The sequence below is a fragment of the Diabrotica virgifera genome, chromosome 9 (genome assembly GCF_917563875.1).
Source record: "Diabrotica virgifera virgifera chromosome 9, PGI_DIABVI_V3a".
Taxonomy (NCBI): domain Eukaryota; kingdom Metazoa; phylum Arthropoda; class Insecta; order Coleoptera; family Chrysomelidae; genus Diabrotica; species Diabrotica virgifera.
In genome coordinates, this window is record NC_065451.1 from 88,610,781 (window position 1) to 88,635,831 (window position 25,051).

At 32.2% G+C, this 25,051-nt stretch overlaps 2 protein-coding genes across 3 annotated transcripts; one reads left to right on the top strand and one right to left on the bottom strand.

Annotated features, from left to right (window-relative positions):
* The first annotated feature begins 2,699 nt into the window (after nucleotides 1-2,699).
* LOC126892533 (uncharacterized) lies at nucleotides 2,700-4,873 on the top strand. Its single transcript, XM_050662091.1, has 2 exons — nucleotides 2,700-2,949; nucleotides 3,562-4,873. The coding sequence occupies exons 1-2, from the start codon at nucleotides 2,838-2,840 to the stop codon at nucleotides 4,557-4,559; spliced, it is 1,110 nt and encodes a 369-aa protein (XP_050518048.1). The 5' UTR covers nucleotides 2,700-2,837; the 3' UTR covers nucleotides 4,560-4,873.
* LOC126892532 (uncharacterized) lies at nucleotides 4,663-15,936 on the bottom strand. Of its 2 annotated transcripts, XR_007700894.1 has the most exons (3): nucleotides 15,665-15,936; nucleotides 12,998-15,432; nucleotides 4,663-5,395 (listed from the first exon to the last, which is right to left on the bottom strand). XR_007700894.1 is itself a non-coding variant. In XM_050662090.1 (2 exons), exons 1-2 carry the CDS (start codon nucleotides 15,863-15,865, stop codon nucleotides 13,984-13,986), a joined length of 1,650 nt encoding a protein of 549 aa, XP_050518047.1. In that variant the 5' UTR covers nucleotides 15,866-15,936; the 3' UTR covers nucleotides 12,624-13,983. The 2 variants fall into 2 exon arrangements, 1 of the variants encoding a protein (XP_050518047.1); XM_050662090.1 differs by lacking the exon at nucleotides 4,663-5,395 and having other exon boundaries at nucleotides 12,624-15,432.
* Between the last annotated feature and the right edge of the window lie 9,115 nt (nucleotides 15,937-25,051).

Here is a 25,051-nt window from a genome sequence, read left to right on the forward strand (position 1 = left end):
ACACATGAGAAAAGTTAGAGGGGACGGACTATACCTATGATTAATAAAACCACTTGCACTACGATATTAGTTTGATTTGTTTTTATATTTTATTAAATTACTTTTACTGTATTTAACCTTGACCTATCCCTAGATAGATGCATTTGGGAATATGGTGTAATTGTGAAATAAAACAAAATAAATGTTACTTGCATACATTTATTGCTTATATTTTATTCAACAAATATATATTGCAAATAGTGAAATAGTAATAAGATGAAATACCAGGTTCGTACCAACCATTTCCTTAAAAAAAAAACATATTTTTCTAAAACTAAACAACTGAATGGTTCTGCTGAATAATGTTGTAAGCGCCACATTGCTTATTTTTGAGAAGTCTAAGAAAAAGCTTTAACAATGTGATAATGGTGAGTTTATACATTTTAAGGGTGAGTAATACAGGTTGTACTTTGTATTTACAAACTAAGTATATTACTAACTCTTAAAATGTTTAAACTTGTTATTGTTATAATTTTAAAATGTCTTTTTCGATTTCATAAAAACGAGTGATGTGGCGCTTACAACTTTGTTCGGTGCACACATTCAACTATCTACCTACAACGTATAAAAATAAAAAATACAAAAAGTTACTGTCGTTTACTACATTTATTGCTTATATTTTACTCAGCACTAGCGATTTTACCTATCGCCATATGATGGGAGATTCAATCAAGTGCCATCTACAGTTACTTCACTTATTTTTTTTTTTTCAAAATTTTAGGAGTAACAAGCAGTCAGTAGAGTTCAAAATTAAATTTGTCGAATAATTATACAGGGTGTCCCGAAAAGAATGGTCATAAATTATACCATAGATTCTGGGGTCAAAAATATGTTGATTGAACCTACCTTACCTTAGTACAAATATGCACATAAAAAAAGTTATAGCCCTATAAAGTTACAAAATGAAAATAAATTTTTTCCAATATTTCGAAAACTATTAAAGATTTTTTATTAAAAATAGGCATATGGCATTCTTATGGAAGGAGCATCTTAACAAAAAATTATAGTGAAATTTGTGCACCCCATAAAAATTTTATGGGGTTTTGTTTCCTTAAACCCCTCCCAAACTTTTGTGTACCTTCCAAAGGGGAACTTGCATAAAAATTAAATTTCAGAAATATTACTAATAAACGTTATGTAATACTGTTAAAAGAACCCCAGTTTACAAAAAAACTCATATTTTATTATTATGAAATAAATATAAGCAACTAAAAACTGCAGAATTTAAATTATTCTTTCAGCGGGCGAAATCGGTTGTTGCGTCAAACCGGTCGTTGGTCATCCCTATAAACGGGTAAAAACAATAGGTATTGCAACGCTGCAACTGCAACGGTATCATAACGGTATTGCATTTTCAACGGTCAACGATTGCATTTTATGCACGTGGCATTCTGGCATTATTTGATAACGTTTTCATTGTATTATAGCCTGTTTTAATACTGTTAAAGGTTTTAAGTGTGTTACATTTTGTAAAATAAATTTTTTAAAATGACTGACGAGGGGTTTTTAAAGGGACAGTCTGACAATTTACCTTTAGTGGATATGTTTATGGTGGCGACTTACATCAAAAACAGCGAAAGTTTTTCTCTTGCTGAAGTTCGAGGTGTTAAAACTAACAGGTAGGATATAAACCATAGTTAATAGTTATACGTATAAGTAATATAAATCGATAAAAGTATTTTTAATACAAGTAAAAACTTATTAAAGTTAAGAGGAAAGGAACAGAATGCAAAATTTTGGCGCCTGTCAAAATTTTCAATGTATTTTTTTATATGTAATAATTTTTTTCGAATCCTGAGAAAACTAATAAGTATTTTTCAAAAATTTAAACGAAATTTAAAGAATGAAATATTACTTTATTACCGAGGGCCGAAAGTCCCTTAGAATAAATAAATTGAATGAGATATTTGAAATTAAAAATCACACTAAATTTTTTCTTTAGTTTTTCATCCCTGTATCTTATTAAAATTTATAGAAGTTTTCAGGGACTTTCGGCCCTCGGTAATAACGTAATCTTTAATTCTGCGTTTAAATTTATCAAAAATACTTATTAGTTTTCTCAGCATTCGAAAAGAATGAATCCCATTTAAATAGCATTAAAGCAGAAAGTTCGTATCCATCCCCTTAAGGCAAAATTTCGCGCCAATATGTGTTTGAAATACATTCATTTTTTTTTCGAATCCTAAGAAAAGTAATAGGCATTTTTGACAAATTTAAAGGCAAAATGAAATATTGCATTATTACCAAGGCCGAAATTCCCTGAAAACTTCTATGTTTATTTTAATTAGTTACAGGTGTAAAAAAAATTTATTACAGGGGAAAATTTAAATAGTGTGATATTTAATTTTAAATATATCATTCAAAAGAAGCTTTTTGGTTATTCTAAGGGACTTTCGGCCCTCGGTAATAATGTAATCTTTCATTCTGCTTTTAAATTTTTTAAAAATACTTATTAGTTTTCGCAGGATTAGAAAAAAATGAATGCATGTAAAACACATTGGCGCGAAATTTTGCGCCTACGCCCTTAGAGAATAACATCATTATAATAAGTTAAGTGAATAATATGGATAATGTGAATAATATGCAATAATATGAAGTGTAAATGACAATATATTTTTAGTTACTGGAAATAAAAATATGTTTAGGCACAAAAATACTTACAACTTACATCTACTTAGGTACCTACTTATTAAATATTTCTACTTATTTACAGATCCGCTAGGCCTTCTTATGGGGACTCTGCTGTTGGATGGGTGCAAGTTCGAAGGGATAAAAATGTGTGCACAGTTAAAGCTAAAATGACACCTGAACACAATGTGAGGAAAACACAATATGCTGTAACTTGCAATATTGATGAGGAATGTGAAAAGGTGTTAAATATTCAGTGCCATGACTGTGCTGCCTCTTCAGGTAAATATTTTTAAATTGTTAAAAAATATACTAGGTAAATATCAGATTAGTTTTAGTCGTGTATAGGTGTATTGAGATTCTACGGTTTTAAGACTAAAAAAAATGGTTTGTCTTTTATGCTATTTAAAAACTGTTTATGTTTATGGAATGTCTTATTTACGTATCATCTCCGTGACGAAGGTTGGCAATCATCATTGCCTATTCTAACTTTTGGCACTATACAGCCCGAAAGAGTTCAGTTGAGTTGCATCCAATCCATTTTTTGAGATTTCTCAGCCAGGACAATTTTTTCTACCTATGCTGCGCCTTCCTTGAATCTCTCCCTGCATTATTAATTTTAGGAGTTCATATCTGTCACCACCTGCTGTTATATGACCTAAGTATTGCAGTTTTCTTATTGTGATGGAATCCAGTATCTCCCTATTGTTCTCTATTCTTCTTAGTACTTCTTCATTGGTTATTCTGTCTATCCAGGACATTCTTCGATATATCCACATTTTAAATGCTTCCAATCTAAATTGTAATATGGAACGTAAAGGATAGCAAATACATACTGTGAAATGATATTAATTTTGGGTATAATTTATAAGTATAGCATTTACTTTGTTTTAGGTGGATGTAAGCATTCCATAGCACTCTTGATGTGGCTTCACAGAAGGAGTGAAGAACCTTCTCCAACTGAAGTTGCTTGTTACTGGGCAAAGAGTAAACTTTCCAAAGTTGGAACTTCGGTTAAATACCTAACTTTGAAGGATTTTGGAGCACAAGAAGAACTGAGCTCAGATGAAGAAAGCTCACTTTTTTTACAGGAAGTTGTGAACCAAGGACTAGAACATAATGTTGAGAGTCAGTTATTGAAACACTTCAAGCCTAACAGAATTTTACAACATCTTGGACTACACCAATTGATGTTAAATTTTGTTAGCAAAAATGATTCTTCGGAAATGGCACTGAATTTTTCAGAATTTCTAGAACTTTATTATCAGGAAATGGATCCCCAACTATGTTCTGAAGCTGCAGCAATAACGATTGAACAGTCTAATTCCGGTTTATGGTTTGACCTGCGATATGCAAGAATAACTGCATCAAAGATTTATGATGCAGCACACTGCAAAAAATCAGATGGTTCCCTGGTTAACCAAATACTTGGTGTAACCAAACTTCCTGCTACAGAAGCCATGTCTCGAGGAAAAAGGCTTGAGGATGCTGTAATTAAAGCTTTAGAACAAAAATTAAAGATGAAACTCAGTCATATTGGGTTACAATTAAATCACAGGCATCCAATATTTGGGGCTTCTCCAGATGCTATATCTGAAGAGTTTGTAGTTGAAATAAAATGTCCTCAATCTGAGAAAACTATTTGTAACAATTTAACAAAAAATATGGAAATTACAGCAAAATACAAAGCTCAAGTGCAGCTACAGATGTTTCTATGTAAGAAACAAAAAGCATTATTTTGTGTTGCAGATCCTAATTTTGAGGAAAATTTAAAATTTTTTGATATATGGGTACAATATGATGAAGAATACATAAAGATGTTAATGGATGCTGCCGAAAACTTCTGGCAATATAATATATTTACACATTTATGTAACTCATTCAAAAAATGATAATATATTTATATACAGCACGACCAGTTTCACTTTGCATTTAAGATTTGGATGCAAACTGGTGTTAACATTCGGTTTTTCCAAATTTTTTTTAAATTTTATTTTTGTAACGTCTCGCCAAGTAAAATGCCTGCACGGTACCAAAATAAAATTCAGAAAATATGGAAAAACCGAAAGTCAACAACAGTGCACATCCAAATCACAAATACAATGTGAATCTGGTTGTGCTGTATATACATATAAATATATAAAGTATAATTTAGGTATATACCTATAATTAATTTATGATTAATAAAACCACTTGCACTACGATATTAGTTTGATTTGTTTTTATTAAATTACTTTTACTGTGTTTGACCTTGACCAATCCCTAGATAGATGCATTTGGGAATCTGGTATAATTGTGAAATAAAACAAAATAAATGTTACTTTACATTTATTGTTTATATTATATTTAACATAATATACAGGGTGTAACAAAAATACAGGTCATAAATTAAATCACATATTCTGGGACCAAAAGTAGTTCGAATGAACCTAACTTACCTTAGTACAAATATGCACATAAAAAAAGTTATAGCCCTTCGAAGTTACAAAATGAAAATCGATTTTTTCGAATGTATCGAAAACTATTAGAGATTTTCTATGGAAAATGGATATGTAGCATTCTTATGGTAGAAGCACCTTAAAGAAAAATTATAGTGAAATTTGTGCTCCCCATAAAATTTTTATGGGGGTTTTGCTCCCTTAAACCCCCCCAAACTTTTCTGTACGTCCCAATTAAATTATTATTGTGGTACCATTAGTTAAATTTAATATTTTTAAAACTTTTTTGGCTCTTAGTATTTTTTCGATAAGGCAGTTTTTATCGAGTTACGGCTTCTTTTTTAATATGTTTACATAAAAACTTTATGGGGGTTTTGTTCCTTTAAACACCCCAAATGTTTGTGTACGCTCCAATTAAACTATTACTGGGGTACCTTTAGCTAAATACAATGTTTTTAAAACTTTTTTGCCTCTTTGTATTTTTTCGAGAAGGCACCTTTTATCGAGATATGACTTCGTTTCTAGACGGTTCAAAATATAACTAAAAATGTAAATCATACATAAATTTTCATATTATTACCAAGTCTCGATAATCGTACTTAACCATATACAAATATGTGGTGGATTTGACAAATATTCAAAATATCTCAATAAAAACTGACTTTTCCAAAAAGTACTAAGAGCCAAAAAAGTTTTAAAAATATTGTGTTTAAGTAATGGTACTACAATAATAATTTAATTGGAACGTACACAAAAGTTTGGGGGGGGGGGTTTAAAGGAACTAAACCCCCATAAAATTTTTATAGGGTGTCCAAATTTCACTATAATTTTTTCTTAAGATGCTACTGTCATAAGAATGCCATATGTCCATTTTCAATAAAAAATCTTTAATAGTTTTCGATATATTGGAAACAATCGATTTTCAGTTTGTAACTTCAAAGGGTTGTAACTTTTTTTATATGCACATTTGTACTAAGGTAAGTTAGGTTCATTCGAACTATTTTTGGTCCCAGGATATGTGATTAAATTTGTGACCTGTATTTTCGTTACACCCTGTATATTGCAAATAGTGAAATAGTAGTAAGATGAAATATCAGGTTCCTACCAACCATTTCCTTAAAAATATATTTTTTTTAAACTAAACAACTGAATGAGTCCGCCGAAATAACGTTGTAAGTGCCACATTGCCTGTCTTTGTGATAATGGTGAGTTTATACATTTTATTTATTTATTTTATTTATTTTAAGGGTGAGTATTTATTATTTTAAGGGTGAGTAATACAGTTTGTAATCTGTAGTTTCAAACTTTATTACTAACTCTTAAAATGTTTAAGTTTGTCATTGTTATAATTTTAAAATTTATTTTTCGATTTAATAAAAACAAGTGGTGTGGTGCTTACAACGTTATTCGGCGGACCCATTCAACTATCTACTTACAAAGTATAAAAATAAAAAAGGTACAGCATGGTTAAAAGATCATAGAAATATACTACACGGACCAAGAATTGTAAATCAAGGTCTGCCACAGGGTTCAGTATTAAGTCCAACATTATTCAACTTATATTCTGCTAGTATTCATAGTTTGTTTGACGAAAACATTAAATGTTTACAATATGCAGATGATATCTGTATATACTCCACCAAAAAAACCTACGACGACTGTCTATGGTCATTGAGGCATATAGTTAAAATTATTATACAATGGACAAATGAAAATAATATGACCATGTCCACAGAAAAATCCAATATTATGTTTTTCACCAGGCATAGGTTGCGCGCACCGGGAAACGTAACCTCGAGTGGGCGTACTATACCAATGGTGAATCAGTATAAGTATCTAGGGATAGTACCTACTAGATAATAAACTTCTGTGGACAAAACATATTCAATACATCAAAGGTAAGTGTGAAAAAAAAATAAATATACTAAGGTGTATTACTAACAGAAAATGGGGTGCAGACCCCAAAACAGCTTTATTGTTCTACAATGCTTGTATTCCGTCAGTCGTGGACTATGGGTGTTGGATATATGGATCAGCAAGCAATATGAACTTAAAATTTTTAGATAGGATACAATACAGATGCTTGAGAATATTATTATGTTAAGTGCAATGGTATCCACTCCAACAAACGTTATGCTAGCGGAGTGTAATGAAATCACATTAAATTTACGTAGACAATTTTTAGCTCAAAAATACTGCATAAAGCTAAGAAACACTGAGTCAGACCTTCTAACAAATTTGGCTTTATTAAACATGGAAAACTTAACTAGCAAATATTGGAGAATAAAAAATTCACCACCAGTAATAGATGCATTCGTTGAAACCAGTAATTCTACAGATTTACACAACAATAAATTAGTACCAATTTATAAATTTCCGTATAAAACTTTGATAAAAAACCAAGAATCATAATTCCTAAATATACAGAATCAAATCATTTAAATAATATTTTAGTAAAATCTATACTGAGCGACTTTGTGGATTACACAGTAATTTACACAGACGGTCCTAAAAATCAAACAGGAGTAGGGTGTGCTATGTATGTGCAAAATACCCATCAACATAATAATTACAAATTATCTAGTATTAGTAGTATTTTTACAGCTGAGATTATAGCCATCGAAAAAGCTCTAGAATGGATCAAAGAGAATGATATTGAAAAAGCTGTGATAATAACAGACTCCAGATCTGCAATATATGCAATTGAAAATACTGATTTTAGTTCATACAAATCAAAAATTTTATGTAATATAAAAAATTATTTGTCTAAAGTAGTATTTATATGGGCAAAAGGGCATGCCGGTATACTGGGTAATGAGAAAGTGGATGAGTTGGCCAAAGATGCAATAAAGAAAGGTGAGATACTAACTCACAGCTTATCGACAGATGCAATAAATGACGTCAAAGTTAGAATAAATAAAATATGGAAAAAAGAATGGAAAAATATTACAAGTATGTCAAAAAATTTATATTTTTATTTACATCAAGAACTTCCTCCGCCACCTGAATACATATTTAAATATAACCTGCCAAAGCAAGATATTTCTACTATCGTCAGATTAAAAACTCGGCACGGAAAATATGAGGCACATCTGCACAAATTAGGAATAGTTAATTCATCAGTCTGTTTTTGTGATAATGTTTCGATTAGAGATTTAAACCATATTTTCTTGCAATGCACAATTAACGAGAGATATATAAATAAATTATATTATAATTTACAACAAGCACAAGTTCATTTTCAAATTAGTATAGAATATCTACTAAGTTGTCATAAAATGGAAATATTTAAATTGCTCATAAACTACTTGAAAGAAACAAATATGTCATTTAAGTGAAATATGTACGTATAAATATACCAAAACTAATAAATAGAGGTAAAAATAAAATAAAAATCTGTGGCTAACGGACACGCATTCAAGCCATTTTTTCACACACACACACACACACATACACACACACACAAAGTTACTGTCGTTTACTACATTTATTGCTTATATTTTATTCAGCACTAGTCATTTTACCTATCGCCATACGATGGGAGATTCAATCAATTGCCATCTACAGTTACATCTCTCATTTTTTTTTTCAAAATTTTAGGAGTAACAAGCAGTCAATAGAATTAAAAATTAAATTTTTTGAATAATAAATGTCTTGCATGTAAATCAAGTAAATATAAAGTTAAATAAAGCTTTAAATTATTTCCTCTACAAACGTGTTAAAAATGCAATTTTTAGCACTCCATAAGAGCGTTAAAAATGCTACTTTAAAGCACTGGGTGCACTAAAAATTTTAAAGCACTGCAGTTAAAAGTGAAATGTCAAATTTTGAAACGTCAAAATATTTATATTTTATTTATGATTAATAGTACAACTTGCACAATTTGAAAGAGTAAACTATATTATTGCATTTTTAACACGTTTGTAGAAAAAACAAGTTTATGTAACGGTATAATATTTTCGCTAAGAATTTTTAGACATTCCCCTCGAGTGTAGACAACAAATTCTACCTTTTACGGGTCATAGGTTTCATGGTTTCAGCAAATAACAAAAATATTGTATTTTATAAATTTATAACGTTTGTAGAAAAAATATTGTATGATATACTTACGTGTTAAAAAGTACATTTTTAAGGCACTTATGTGAATTGCAGAATTCGCTTCGCTCATTCTGCAAACCTTCACATGCGTGTTTGTATGTACATGCGTAAAATTGTACTTTTATTTATTTATTTACAGGTTTCCCCAATTTCATAAAAAATATACATATATAAACAATAAGTAGAAGTAAAAGTAGTACATAGTAGTAAAGTCTAGTAAAACAGGAAAAAAACAAAAAATTAAATTAAATGAATTAAATGAAAGTGTGACAGCATAAAACTGTAGTAAGTACATTACAATAAAACTAAATTTAACATACACACAATCCACGCTATGCAGTGACAATGCATAATGATAAATATAATATAAACCGACATTCATCAACTAACTACAGACAATAAAAAGTTAATAAATTACATAATACAAAAGCATTGTCCATGGCAAAAATTAACAAATCTACTGAAAATATAATATTAAACCAGTGCTGACTGGAAAAATTGATTTTAGTCGGTTTTTAAATGCTCTAAGTACTGGAAGAAGAGAATAAATCGATGTCCAAATCATTCAGGTGACTCAAAGTTCTATCTATTGGTGAGTTAAGACCATAGTTTGTTGAATGATGAGGTACATGTAACAAGTTATTATTTAACCCCCTCCGTGGCTCAGTGGTAAGAGCGCCTGCCTTTGGATCAAAAAAATCCGAAAGGTTGTGGGTTCGAATCCCGCCAGGGTCAGATATTTTTCATTTATTGTAAATTAATAAATGAATATAGTTTCTGTCCTTGAGGGATCGGTACTCACGGGAGGGTCCGCAGACGTTCGGGTACAATTAGCGTCTCTTTGCAAAGACAATGACGTCGACTTTGCAAAGTAACAAGACACTTACTCAACATACACACTACACATGACACTAATACTCATGTTGTGACTGGCTGAATGACATAAAGTCTATGCCATTAAAAAAAAAGTTATTATTGCTCAGATCATGGTTTGGAATATTAAAGTTTATTAATTTTAATAAATCAGGGCAATTGATTTCACTATTTAATAGTTTATAAATAAAAGCTAGATCATTTATAATTCTACAGTCTTTTAAGGAGTGCAAATTGAGATCACTACGGATGATGGTATAGTTGTGGTTTAGTTCAATAACATTATATCCCAATCTGTACGCTACAAATCTTAACAACTTATTTTGAACTCTCTAGAGACAAACAACATGAACATTATAAAATGGTGACCAGACAATAGAGGAGAATTCTAATAGAGATATAGCCAATGATGTGTAAACAGCCTTTATTGTATTAAGGGAAAGATCAGCACAACTGCGAAGTATATATTCCAATACTTTTGAAGCCTTTGCTGTCACATAGTTAATGTGATCCACAAACGTTAGGTTTTCATCGAATATTACTCCTAAATCCTTTACTGTTTTAACATAAGAGAGCGCCTTACTGTCGATGACATATGATGATATTGATATTTTTTTGCAACTTTGTGGAAGCTAATGAAATGACATTTATTAATGTTTAAAAAGAGTCTGTATTTGTTACACCACTTAACTAAATTATTGAGATCATTTTGAAGGAGACTACAATTTTCATGATCTTTGATAGATCTGTACATCTTTAAATCATCAGCAAATAGCAAGTACTTAGAGTGATTAAAACATTCACCTATATCATTAACAAATCGATTGAACAGAAGGGGCGAGCAATGAGCACCTTGTGGAACTCTAGATTTTATTTGTATTGCATCTTACATAAATGAACCCAGTTTGACTTTTTGTGTGCGACCTATTAAATTGCTAGCAAACCACTTTAAAAGCTGATTGTTGAAACCATATACCTTAAGTTTATGTAACAGTAAGTAGTGTTCAATCCTATCAAAGGCTTTTGAAAATTCTGTGTATATACAATCTACCGGACATTTTCTTTCCAGATCTCTGATAATAGATGTTTCATAAGATAGTAAGTTTGTAGTTGTGGATTTCTTGTGCATAAAGACATGTTGATAAGTATTTTTAATGCTTATATCAAAAATTACTATTAAATTTTAATAAAATTAGTGTATTCGATTTTAATACATAGTATATTATGCAACGAGCATTTAATGATGGTCATTATAAAGTGAGTATGAGGGATATCAAACGAGCTGCCTAGCGGCAAGTTTCGTATAGAGTATGAGCTTCATAATGATAATTAAATGCAAGTCGTATACACAATTTTTTTTATTATTATCATTCACAACAAATAATATATTCAAATTTATTAATTTTGTAACGCAAACAAATTAAGTAGTTTGTCAGTTTGTTTACATATTGAGAACTGCCAAAGAGTATGTATTTGACTCGCCATTGGTAACTGCGTGTGTGACACCTTCATCTCAAATGCCATATCGCGATTCTATTGGTTAAAAATCTGTATCCTAATGAAGTTTATTATATATTATTTCACTACCTTCACTAGGTAGTGGATAGGTAGATTTCACTATCATAATGAAGTTCACTATGATGCTGGTAGTGAAATCATAATTGATATATTATACTTATTATAGTATAGTATGAGAATAGAAAAAAATATTTTACATTACTTTCCTACATACAGAATAAGCCAAATAAAAACGGAACATACGCAGTTAATACAGTGTATCGGAACTACGTTTGAAATAGACTACCAATAAAAAATTTTGACAAACATAATTCATATCAACTCAACTACCTGTCTCCTTTTAGGCTAAAGCTACGACCAGACAAGCGACAATTTACGGCGCAATAAGAGCTGTAAAATGAAGCGCGAAAATGGGTCCTGGTAAGAAGGATCTGGGTCAAATTTGTAGCTAATCTAACCACAACAATGACCGAAACACTGTAATTACATCTCACGACACGCCGTAATTTACATCCCCATCTGGTCATGCTTTTTACTGCCGCTTCATTTTACTGCTCTTACGGCGCTGTAACAGCAGTAAATAGAAGCGGCAGTAACTGCAGTAAAAAGCTTGGCCAGACGGGGATGTAAATTACGGCGTGTCGCGAGATGTAAATACAGTGTGTTGGTCGTGGTTGTGGCTAGATGGCTACAAATTTGGACCTAGGTCCATTTGCTTGCGACACGACGCTGAAGATGGACCCGTTCGATATTGCTTCGCGATATTTTACAGCTCAGTCTGGCCATCCACTACACTCGCCGCGTGACCAATTTTCGCGCTTCATTTTACTGCTCTTATGGCGCCGTAAATTGTCGCTTGTCTGGCCGTAGCCTTAGCCTAAAAGAAGACAGGTAGTTGAGTTGCTATGATTTATGTGTGTCAAACTTTTATATTAGTCGACTATTTCAAACGTAGTTCCGATACACTGTATTAACTGCATATGTTCCGTTTTTATTTGGCTTATTCTGTATGTAGTTTGTTTAAAATATATACAGGGTGTAACAAAAATACAGGTCATAAATTAAACCACATATTCTGGGACCAAAAATAGTTCAAATGAACCTAACATACCTTAGTGCAAGCATGCACACAAAAGAAGTTACAGCCCTTTGAAGTTACAAAATGAAAATTGATTTTTTTGAATATATCGAAAACTATTAGAGATTTTTTGTTGAAAATGGACACGTGGCATTATTATGGAAAGAACATCTTAAAGAAAAATTATAGTGAAATTTGTGCACCCCTAAAAATTTTATGGGGGTTTTGTTCCCTTAAACCCCCCCAAACTTTTGTGTACGTTCCAAATATATTATTATTATTGTGATCCCATTAGTTAAATTCAATGTTTTTAAAACTTTTTTACCTCTTAGTATTTTTTCGATAAGGCAGTTTTTGTCGAGTTGCGGCTTCTTTTTTAATATGTTTACATAAAAATTTTATGAGGGTTTTGTTCCTTTAAACCCCCCAAATGTTTGTGTACGTTCCAATTAAACTATTACTGCGGTATCATTAATTAAACACAGTGTTTTTAAAACTTTTTTGCCTCTTTGTATTTTTTTGATAAAGCATCTTTTATCGAGATGTGGCTTCTTTTTTAATATGGTTCAAAATATACAAAAAATGTAAATCATAAATAAATTTTCATATTATTACCAAGTCTCCATAATCGTACCTTACCATACAAATATGTGGTGGATTTGACAAATATTGAACTATCTCGATAAAAACTGACTTTTGGAAAAAATACTAAGAATCAAAAAAGTTTTTAAAAACTTGTGTTTAACTAATGGCACTACAATAATATTTAAATACACGTACACAAAAGTGGGGGGGGGGGGGGTTTAAAGTAACCAAACTCCCATAAAAATTTTATGGAGTGTTAAAATTTCATTATAATTTTTTCTTAAAATACTACTGCCATAATACTTAATACCACATGTACATTTTCAATAAAAAATCTCTAATAGTTTTCTATATATTGGAAAAATTCGATTTTTGTAACTTCAAAGGTCTGTAACTTTTTTCCGTGCACATTTGTACTAAGGTAAGTTAGGTTCAATAGAACTATTTTTGGTCCCAGAATATGTGATTAAATTTATGACCTGTATTTTTGTTACACCCTGTATAATAAAATTATCCCGTTATAAAAAGTTAGGTACTGTCCTGGGAAACTGCATGGCTTGTCGCATTAGAATTGTATAAGATCAGATAATAATATATTGCAAATAGTGAAATAGTAATAATATGAAATATCAGGTTTTTACCAACCATTTTCTTAAAAATATTCTAAAATTTTTTTCTAAAACTAAATAACTACCTACAAAGTATAAAAGTAAAACCTACAAAAAGTTACCGTCCTGAAATTATTCCTGATTGCAAGTTGATTAATCCACACACTATTTTGATAATATTATCTGAATAACACAACAATTTATTATCAATACATGCATGTGGTGCTAAAAATGAAAATTCTCTCAATCTACGAATAACTCTTTCTACATGAATTCTCAAGCTAGCTATTCGTTTGGTCTCAAATACCTCATCTTTACTAGGTTTTGTACCTACAGAGACACTCGGTGGCCTGATTAGTACACAACCTTTAGACCTAAGTAAATGGTCAATATGTTTAAATCCCCTATCTGCCATAACAGCAACATTTGAAGGTAAAATATTTAAAAAACCACTATGTTCTGCAATGATAGCATCAGATGTACGACCCCCAAATGCTGTCGATATATAATTTATGATACCATCAGGAGTGCAACATATTAAATATTTAAGTGTATTACATTTTTTATATTCTGACCATGTTAAAGATTGTTTCACTGCATCAGTTGGTTTCTCTATCTCTATTTCTAAACAATCAATTATACAGTAAATATTACAATATCGAGCTCGAAAAGCTATAGGTAAATTTGATTTCACGAATGAAACCTGAGGTTGTATTATACATTTTCTTAAATATTTACTTATAATTGGAACAGATTTCGAAAATATTTTTGAAGCATAACTTTCAGTTATGCCAAAATCATCTGCTAGAGCTAAAAAAGAAAGTCCAGTCCTGATTTTTTTTAGTGTTAAAAATATATACATAGAATTTACCGTGCAATATTTTTCTAGCAATTGAAATGTGTAGTATGCATGTTCTGGTAATCCCATATACAATCTAGGTCTGTTTTGTAACTTTGTAATTGTACAATTCATTGTCAGATTTTTAAATTCAGTTCTCTTTTCATCATTAAGTTTTTTCACTTCACCAGGCGTTAAAGTATACTCACTACTTCCACTAACACTTTCACTAAAATTTTCATGACCACTACTTTGTATGCTTAGAGTAGTTTCAGAAATATTTGTCACATAACTCGTTGATGGCTTCATCTCTATGTTGTCTGGAATAATTCTGATTGGCGATAACGCTACTGTAATTCCACAATGTAGGTTACATTGAACACCTTTAGTCCTAACACTAGGACGGGTTTGTGAAGAGACATCCCTTTTTGAAACTTCAATGTCATTTTTTGTTTCCAGCTGAATTTCCATAGGGTGAATGGTCTTACTACTACATGCAACTATGCCCAAATTCTCCTGAATACAAACTGGATCTTGTGGCACCAAAGAAATAGCTTCATCAACAATTCTTTTTGCAGTTCTCTTAGTACCTGCTGCCCTGGGATGATTTTCAAAAGATCTTTTTCTACTTTGCTGGCAATCAAATATATGAGGCACTACATTTGGTTTCATTTTTTTTGGACCACCCATTAACTTGTATTTAACATAGTTATCAATGTCTTCTTCAAGCTAAAAAAATAAATAACTAAATAAGCCATATAAAAATATGTGTTATTATGAATAAATATAGTAACAATTAAAAACATAAGGTTATTTGTGATACAACCGTAATACTATACTTAGTAAGTATTACTGCATTGTGTAGCAAAGAAATAAACATAAAATACCTAAGTATTAATATGTATAATGATATGACATATTATATAGATGATTAGATATAGAGTCTGATTTTTATACTCACATTAAAATGATCCTCACATACATGGGCTGTAGTTTTCTGTGAAATATCTTTCTCATTTTTTCTGCATGCCTTTAACCATTTTAAACGACGTTTTTGATCTTTAGGCACACGAATAAATAACTTTCCGGGTGTTTTATAAGTGGTATTGGAACACAAGTGAACGATACAATATTTGTAATATTGATTTTGTGTTGCTTCCATTATTATTAATAATATTATTAAAGCACAGATAATAAAAAGCAAAAATAAATTATCACCGAACTCCGAACAAAATCTAATCTTCAAAACACAGTTTTTACAGTTGACAGTTTGTGGCAACAGTGTTGCCAGTTCGTTGTTCTCTTGTCCTGGAACGAGCGCCGTGACGTCACAGCGCTCTTCCTGTTATTTAAAATGGATAGCTGGTGATCACAACTTTAAATGTGCATTGTAAATTAAATATTGCGATTTGATGGTTGATATTTGGTATGCGTTGTTTCTATATGTAGACAAATATAATAAATAAATAAAAAAAAAATTGTCAAGTTCCCTATTATACTGTTACATGGTTTTGTCTTATTTACATTTTGCTCATAGTACCGCTCTCATAGGCACCACACAATACACATGTAGATTTCATATTGTCGCAAACATCACCCCATTCACGTTTATTATGATCTTTCTTGCAAGGTAAATGATCTCCTAGTGCGAGACGAATATCTTGGGGTAGTTTATACTAAACACCGCTCGTTATATTTCCATAAAAATGCATGTGGCACGTCTCAAGATGTCGTTAGATGCTTCTATTGTAGAGAAACTTTAAGCATAAAGGTCCACAGTTAATTTGGTTATAAGTTTGGTATGCGTCGTTATTATAGAAAATTTCGTCCACCACTCAAATATGACACTAGTTCCCGCGGTGGCTTCAAGCAACCATATGAATCAAAGTATTCTATGTTGTTATTTATCTTTCGGTAAGCTACCCAATGTGTACCAGGGTTCTTGGAAATATCAAGATTAATAATAGCACATTCGTGTTTACGGGGGACTTGAGGTAAATTGTCCCGCATAAAAACTCCACGAAAATTTGAAATTTTTAATTGCTTAGCAAATTTATTCAAGTCCACATTGGTTAAATGTCTATTAGGTAGCTTCAGCGGGAGTTTTTTGACTTCTTCAAGTATAATTCAAAGCCACCTTTAGCGTTTTTTCGTAGGTATAAACCTTTGCCTAGATGTTCCATTGCTTTGTTATGACGTTTATCTTCTAGTTTCTTTTGAGCATTTTTTGAGTCGATTGGTTGCAGCACGTGTCGCTTAAATGAACTAACACCTTTACCACGTTTCACACCCATACCGAGTTTTCGTTTGGCTGTCATCGCTGTAGTAGTTAACCAGGCAGTGGCTTTTTTACCCAGAGATGCGTCTTTTGCTCAAACCCGTTCCCACGCTTTATTTTCCAACACCCAATCCGCTTTATCGATCTTTTAAGGAATTACTTTGAGAGTATACAATATCGTGATCTCTCGCAGTCCGATCTAATGGATTTATCCCAGGATCTCCTCGTGCTAGACGTTTCTGTAATTTAGTTCCAGGTCCTAGATATTGGTAGCCAGGAGCGTGCAATTCAAATTGTAGACTATTGATTAGAGAATTTAAAACTCCTTCACATTGAACAACCAACATTGAAATGAATCGTTTCTCACAAAATTGCTTTTTTATACCGGGTGTCCAATTATATTTTCCCTCATTTTAACTGCCTATAACTTCTAAATGGCTCAAGATAGAAATATGCGGTTTTCGCTGAAATGTTTGATTTTAGGAAGAGTTTTGTCTGAATGGATTGAATTTTTTATATCGCTTTTAAATACGAAAATAAAAATGGCGACTTTTTGAAAAAACATTGTTGACTTTTTTTAATGGAACACCCAGTATATTTTTCTGTAAATTGAAAGAAAGGTTATTCACCTATCCAGCGATATAAAGTTTTTCAAAATCGGTTGTCAAATCACTGAGTAATTAAGTTTTAAAATTAGAGTTGCAACGTGGATATCACATACCTAAATTGTCCTAAATAACATAACTAAGCAAATTGATAGTATGTTATGTGATTTCCGCATTGCATCTCTCATTTTAAAAATTAATTTCCCAATCATTTGACAACCGATTTTATAAAATGTTATATCGCTGGATAGGTAAATGACCGTTTTTTCAAGTTTTTAGGTAAATGACCATTTTTTATATCGCTTTTAAATAAAAAATGGCGGATTTAAAAAAACGTTGACTTTTTTATTAAAACACTCAGTATATTTTTTTGTAACTTGAAAAAAACCGTCATTTACCTATCCAGCGATATAAAATTTTTTAAAATCGGTTGTCAAATGACTGAGCAATTAATTTTTAAAATGAGAGATGCAATGTGGAAATCACATAACAATATCAATTTGCTTTGTTATGGTATTAAAATATGTGATATCCACGTTGCACCTCTCATTTTAAAAATTAATTACTCAGTGATTTGACAACCTATTTTGAAAAATTTTACATCGCTGGATAGGTGAATGACATTTGTTTCAATTTACAAAAAAAATATACTGGGTGTTCCATTAAAAAAAGTCAACAACGTTTTTTTCAAAAATCCGCCATTTTTATTTTTGTATTTGAAAGCGATATAAAAAATTCAATCCATTCAGACAAAACTTTTACTAAAATAAAACATTTCAGCGAAAACCGCATATTTATATCTTTAGCCGTTTAGAAGTTATAAGCAGTTAAAATGGGGGAAAATATAAGTGGACACCCGGTATAACCAAGTGCATAAAATTCATCACAATCACAAGATGAAGGTTGTTCAACAAGACAAGACACTAGCAGTGGAAAACTGAGATTTTGTCGATAACGTGACAAGAACCAGTAAACATGATGCATTGCTACCACATTATTTTCGTGCTATCATATGCGGCCCAAGTGGGTACGGAAAAACCAATGCTGTTGGCATTATTGTTTGAGCCGAATGGCGCTAAATTTCAAAATGTTTACGATTATTCAAAGTTGTTGTTTCAACCCAAGTATCAATTTTTGAAGGTTGGCATCTGTGAAAGAGGTGGGTTATTTCCCATTTAAAGACAATGATGACGTAATAAGTGCTGGTAAAGCTAAACCAAACTCTATATTCATATTTGATGATGTATCAACGGATCCGCAACAAACAATACGTGAATATTACTGTATGGGAAGACATAAAAATATCGATTGTGCATACCTATGTCAATCCTATAGTCGAGCAGGCAAACAACTTCTACGTGATAATGCTAACCTTATTGTATTGTTTAAACATGATGAGCTCAATTTAAAACACGTCTTTGACGATCACGTCTCTCCTGACATGACGTTTGAGCAATTCAAACAATTGTGTTCTGAATGTTGGAAGGACAAATATGGTACATACGTTATTGTTAACGATTTTGATATTTCTAACGACAGTTAGGTTAGGACAAAAAGAACCAATGGAAAAAGAAGAAGAAATTAAAAAAGAAGGTGCAGAAGATATCAACACCATAAAAAATACATCATTTATCAGTGATGGAGAGGTATTTGAAAACAACGATAAATCCGATGAAGAATACGAAGTTAACATAGAAACAAACCAATCGCAAGATGAAGTAGAACAATACCATCCTCTAATTCGTCCTTATGTGAAAGATCACTGGCAATACTCAGATTAAATAGATAGAGTATACGGTCCAACTCATGATCCTATAAATTCCAAATGGAAACTTGGAAAAGCTGATATTGATTTCACTCATAATGGTTGGATTGTGACGAAAGGAGACTATGTTGTTGGAACTCGTGGGCTATATGAATTAATATTTTATAAAGAACCTGATTATTACAATGAGGACGATGCTAAACGATATATTACATTGTTGGAATTAACCGATGTTCATAAAAAACTGAATGGTGCACTAAAGGGAACCAAAACCTACAAGTGGAGTGAAATTATTAAACCTAATCTTAGACCCTAAGAGGTCGGCTCAGGAATACCGACACATTGGGAAGACAACGATGATCATGTGCAATATGTGTATTGGGATGACCCAAACGAACTTTGTGAGCGTCTCAAATTGTTGATTGCTGAGCAAAAAGCAGGAAACACCGCATCCCTCAATAACGAAATTGTTGCCATTATCAAAGAATTACGTGAAGCAGATATATATTAACGTTAGGTCAGATTATTATAGCATTATTTCCAATATGAGTGTTGACAAGTTTGGTCGCCATAATTATCGTTCTAATGAACAAGCTGTTAAAAAGCAATGTGAAGGCTCAAAACAATCTATTTTGGATGTACAAAACCAAATACATGCAGTAAAGAAGGATATGAAACGGGATCCTCCTGTAGCTGATACAGATCTTTCCAACAAGAAATACGTAGATGGCCACACTGTTCATGCCAAGTCTTTTGTAAGAAAAGAGTTTAACTTGTTACGCAAAGAATATAATGCAAAACATGTTCAACTTAAACAAAAAATCTCAGACACCATCAGAAAAACAGAAGGTGATTCTAATAAAAAAATTAATTTGTTGTCTGATGAGAACAAAGTCAATGGTGCGAAAATATCCTATTTATCAAAACAAGTGCACGAGTTTAGAAATGATCTAGCTGCTCACCAAAGCGCACAAAATATGTTGAAATCGTTGGAAATGGAAAAAAGGTTAAAACAACGGATCTTAATTCACATGGTTTAGAAAATCGTCTTAAGGTAGTAGAAGAATACGTCGAAAATAATAAAACTGTCTAAAGAGCCAATTGATGGACGAGTTGCATAAAACCTATGGCACAAAGAATATTGCGTTAGAACGTAAGCAGCTTAGGCAGAGTGAAGATGTCTGATGCAAAAAAGGTGAAAGGCAAAAAACATAATAAATTACTAAGCGAGTTACAGTAAATCTACAAACCATAAATGATAATAGGATTCATGATCTTGATCATTGGCAGAAAAGCATTCGATATGAATCAGATATGAGATCTTTACTAGACAGTAGAGTATCAGAGCTATCAAAGACTTTGTTCGAGTTGGATGAACGTTTATCTGCAGCAGTAAAAGAAATCCAAGATACACTTGCTATATTTAACACATATTTACACCCTTTAGTCCAAAGAGTTAAAGATTTAGAAAGTAGAAATGGCGTTGTCCATAGAAAAGGTGTAACTAGTTAACGAGCTACACAAACCTGCTCGAAAAAATGATCCAAGACGACGTACAATAATCAAAGGCTTAGACGATTTATGGCAGATGGACTTGGCTGAAATGCGATCTCATTCTCATAACAATAGAAATTTTAAATTAATTTTAGTTGTTATTGATTGTTTTTCGAAATATCTTTGGACTCATCCATTAAAGACAAAGACGGGTGAGGAGCTGACTCGAGCATTTTCGGATATCCTCGCACACAGTAAACGAACACCGAAAAATCTGCAGTCGGATCAGGGAACTGAATTTTACAACAAGTTTCAAAATTTAATGAAAAAACATAAAATAAATCACTACTCTGTTTTCACTACCATGAAAGCAGCCATGGCTGAACGCGTCATTAGAACGTTGAAATCCAAACTTTACAAGTATTTCAGCTTACACTGCACTTACAAGTGGATTGACATATTACCCAAAGTTACGTCTGAATACAACAATACAAAGCATTCAAAAACGGGGTACAAACCATCACAAGTGAACAAAACCAATGAAAAGGAGCTTTTAAAAAATAAGTTTACACATTTAAAAATCGCAGGCCCCCGAAAATTTAAAGTTGGTGACATTGTACGCATCAGAAAACCAAAATGTTATTCGACAAAAGATACGTTCCAGGTTGGACAACAGAATTATTCAAAGTTACCAAAATCAATATTACCAACCCTGCAACTTACATGCTCGAAGACATTCAAGATGCACCGATCAAAGGAGCCTTTTACGATGAAGAGTTACAGAAAACAGCCAATCCTGATATTTACTTAGTTGAAAAAGTTTTACGTCGTAAAGATAAAAAATGTACGTCAAATGGCTTGGCCATGATACATAACTGGTATCTAAAAGGTGGGGGAACAAAAGTATGCAAAATTGAGGTGAAATATGTAAAAACACGTTTTTCGTTCTCAGTTTGTTGCAGTCAGTGTGCTAGTAAAAATGTATTCCCAAGATACTGGATACTAAAGGGGCAGCGAATATAATGTCACCCTTTCGCCGTCATCCGAAACATCAATCGTATGTGAAGACTACGATCATGAGCTGGATGCTCTTCTATAGAAGTACGAAGAAGCAGCCAAGAACGAGACCGATTACCTGCTGTACACTCAGTTTTTAAATGGATCATACCAACTTGGATGTGGTCTAAGTCCAGCCAGAACATACACTCCTGCTGTAATTATGTGGAAATCACCATGGCAGAAAATATCTTTCAGTACCTATGAATGGAAACAATTAATTACCCAACTCAATGAGAATAGTTTTTTCTATGAGAACGTGAACTTTCCTGATGATCCTGTTGAAATTCAGTGCGGTGACCATTGAAGAATTCGACAAATAATCTACGACAACATGAAATTCCTTGAAATAACCAAGCACGACATTAAATTTTGTCTCTCAGAACTGCAAGTGAACACCTTTTTGCAAGCAAATACTAAACTTTTAACACCATATCGTGACTGATATTGCAAAAAGTCGTATGTCAAAATTTCAGTTTTTCTTTTATGGGCTTTAAGAGTGGCAAATTATGTTTACCATCCACCAGCAAAATATCTTATGTCAACAGCTGATAAATTGTGAAATATAACCTTATTTTTAAAAGTCTTGTTTTCTCAGTTGATTGTTGTTATTGCAAAATGCCTTATGTCTGAGAAGACTGAAAGAGGAGGTAAGTTGTACTTTGCTTTCTCTCCCAGTTACTTTATACTGAATAGTGCTGTTATATTTCTGATTATAAGTATTTCATAAGGGTTTTAATTGTAATCTGCATGTTATTTAATAGTTTATACGGACTTATACTCTTACAACAATATCTTTTTACACGGTTACATTTTTAGGTGTTTTTAGGTTATGTTTGTTACAACAATTTAAGCTCTAGAAAACTGATTTAATAAGTTTTTAGTATCTCTACTATAATAATATACTTAAAAATAGGGGTTTAGGACCTAGGCAATGGTTTGTTATGGTTATATCATGCACGATCTTAAAATTTATTTAGCTATCAAAATGTCTTATGTCTCAGTATTGGGTTTTGTGTTTAGCCTAAAATGTATTTTTAAACATATGACTTTTTGAAACATATTTTATATGCATATTTTTGTTTTAGAAAATGATCCAAAGGGGCAAATTGATGGTCGAACTGGCAAAACAGAGACTAGACTCTACAAATGTGAAGAACTTAGGCCTACCCATTGCAGACAATTTAGAAAAAGGTAACTTAGGCCTATCTGTTGATTCTTATAATCACATCTATCACCTTGGTTAGTCCTCATGCGCTTTTTTTTTATCTTGTAAGGATTGGATCTGTCTTTAAACATAATATAGTCAAGCTAGTGTATGATAAAATAAAATTAAATCGGGTATATCTATGCAAGGAATTTCATTTAGGCTGCACACTGCTTTAAAAAGGTTGCTGTTTTTGGTCGGTAAGCATGACTCTGAAAGTAATAATTTAACTTACACTCATTTTTTATTGCATCACTTAACTTGACATTGTAACACAGCATTGTATTGTTAACCTTGTTATCCTGTAAGCTTTGTTAAGTTACCTATCTCATTAACATTGAATTAAAATGTTACAGATGTCGCTCTCTCTCCAAGTACATCCGTTCCTGCTGTAGCGACTGGGAGCTTTCCTACTGTCAACAATCGTTTTAGCTTGGCTGATAATTTAGAGCAAAGTAAGTTAACCACTAACTTTTAAAACCAATTTTTTAATGCATCACTTAAAATGACATTGTGACACATCACTTTATTGCACGGGGATGTCATAGGTGCACAGGCAAATGAGGATAAATGAGGCTAATGAATGTTGTGCTATGCTGTTAGGCTAGTAACTTAATGTATTCTTAAGAATGTTTTTACATTAGCCTAAATAGGCTAGGCCTAATTTTTTAAAAAGAAAATCGTTTCTTCCTACCACAGATTAATATTTATGAACTTTGTATTACAAAATAACTACAAAATAGCGCTGCGGGCTGTAGGCTAATACTTCTAGCTCTTAAAACAAATTTGGTCAAATTCCGTTAGCTGCCCGCAACGCTTTTTCATTTAGGAGGTTAGTTTAGGTTAGGGTCGCTTGAACCTAACTTAACCGAGGTTTAAGTGATGCGGGCAGCTAACGGAATTTGGCCACAAATTTTATTAAAAAGCTTCAAAATTAATATTATGTAGGTATTTTATTAAAAGTTTCAATCACCCACTTTTGCTTTGCAGGGTTTCCATACCCCCTCTCCCCACGGGGTAGTCAGGCGCCTCCAAAATGGACGCTACGTACTCCTATCTTGTACTGTTAAATTTGTTATTCTGTTATTAGGTTCCTGCTATGTTATCTTATTAACTTGAAACTTAAAATGCTGGGTACTGTAGATGCCACTCTCTCTGCAAATACATCTGTTCCTTTTCACTGTTGATGATCACTTTAGCTTGGCTAATAATTTAGTGCAATGTCAGTAACCCCTCGTATGATAAGATGCATTGGTCGCTAACATTTTACTTAATGAAATGGGAAAAAATAATTTAGGCCAACCGTTTTTGTTGTTGATTTATCTATTATTAGCAGCAACCAAAAAGCATCTTTACTCAGTAACTCTTTGGCTAAGCCTATTTCTTATCGATTTTCCCCAAAAATGTGCTTCGATTATCTTTCAATCTAATGGGATTATAATGCTAATAATTTTTTTTTAGATGACTCCGGTCTGGCTGCTGCTGTAGAGGTTTTACCAATGCCAGTTGAAGATGGAAATTCTACTCTTTTTGCTTTAGAGGAAGTCGACGCACAAGCTATGGAAATAACTCTTACGAACAAGAAAGAGCAACTTGGATCAACCAACAATGAATGTGCTAGACATTGCCGAGAGAAAAAATCAAAAGGGAGAGAACAAGTTCAGAAAATGTTACAACAAACTGACGATAGTATAAATGATCCCTTATTTTCATCTGATTCAGATGTTTATGAGCCTAGTTCAACCTCTAATGATGAAGAAACCTGCTTTCCAAGAAGGATTAAAGTATTGAAAAGGAAAACACTAAGTAAGAAAAAAAATGCTTCTTGTCATACTGTTGCCTTAAAACCCCCAAATGTGGTTGACAGATCAGACAACATTGAAAACAATCAACAAGTTATTGAAGAACCTGGCGTGTTCCATGAGAATAATCCGGCTCCCATA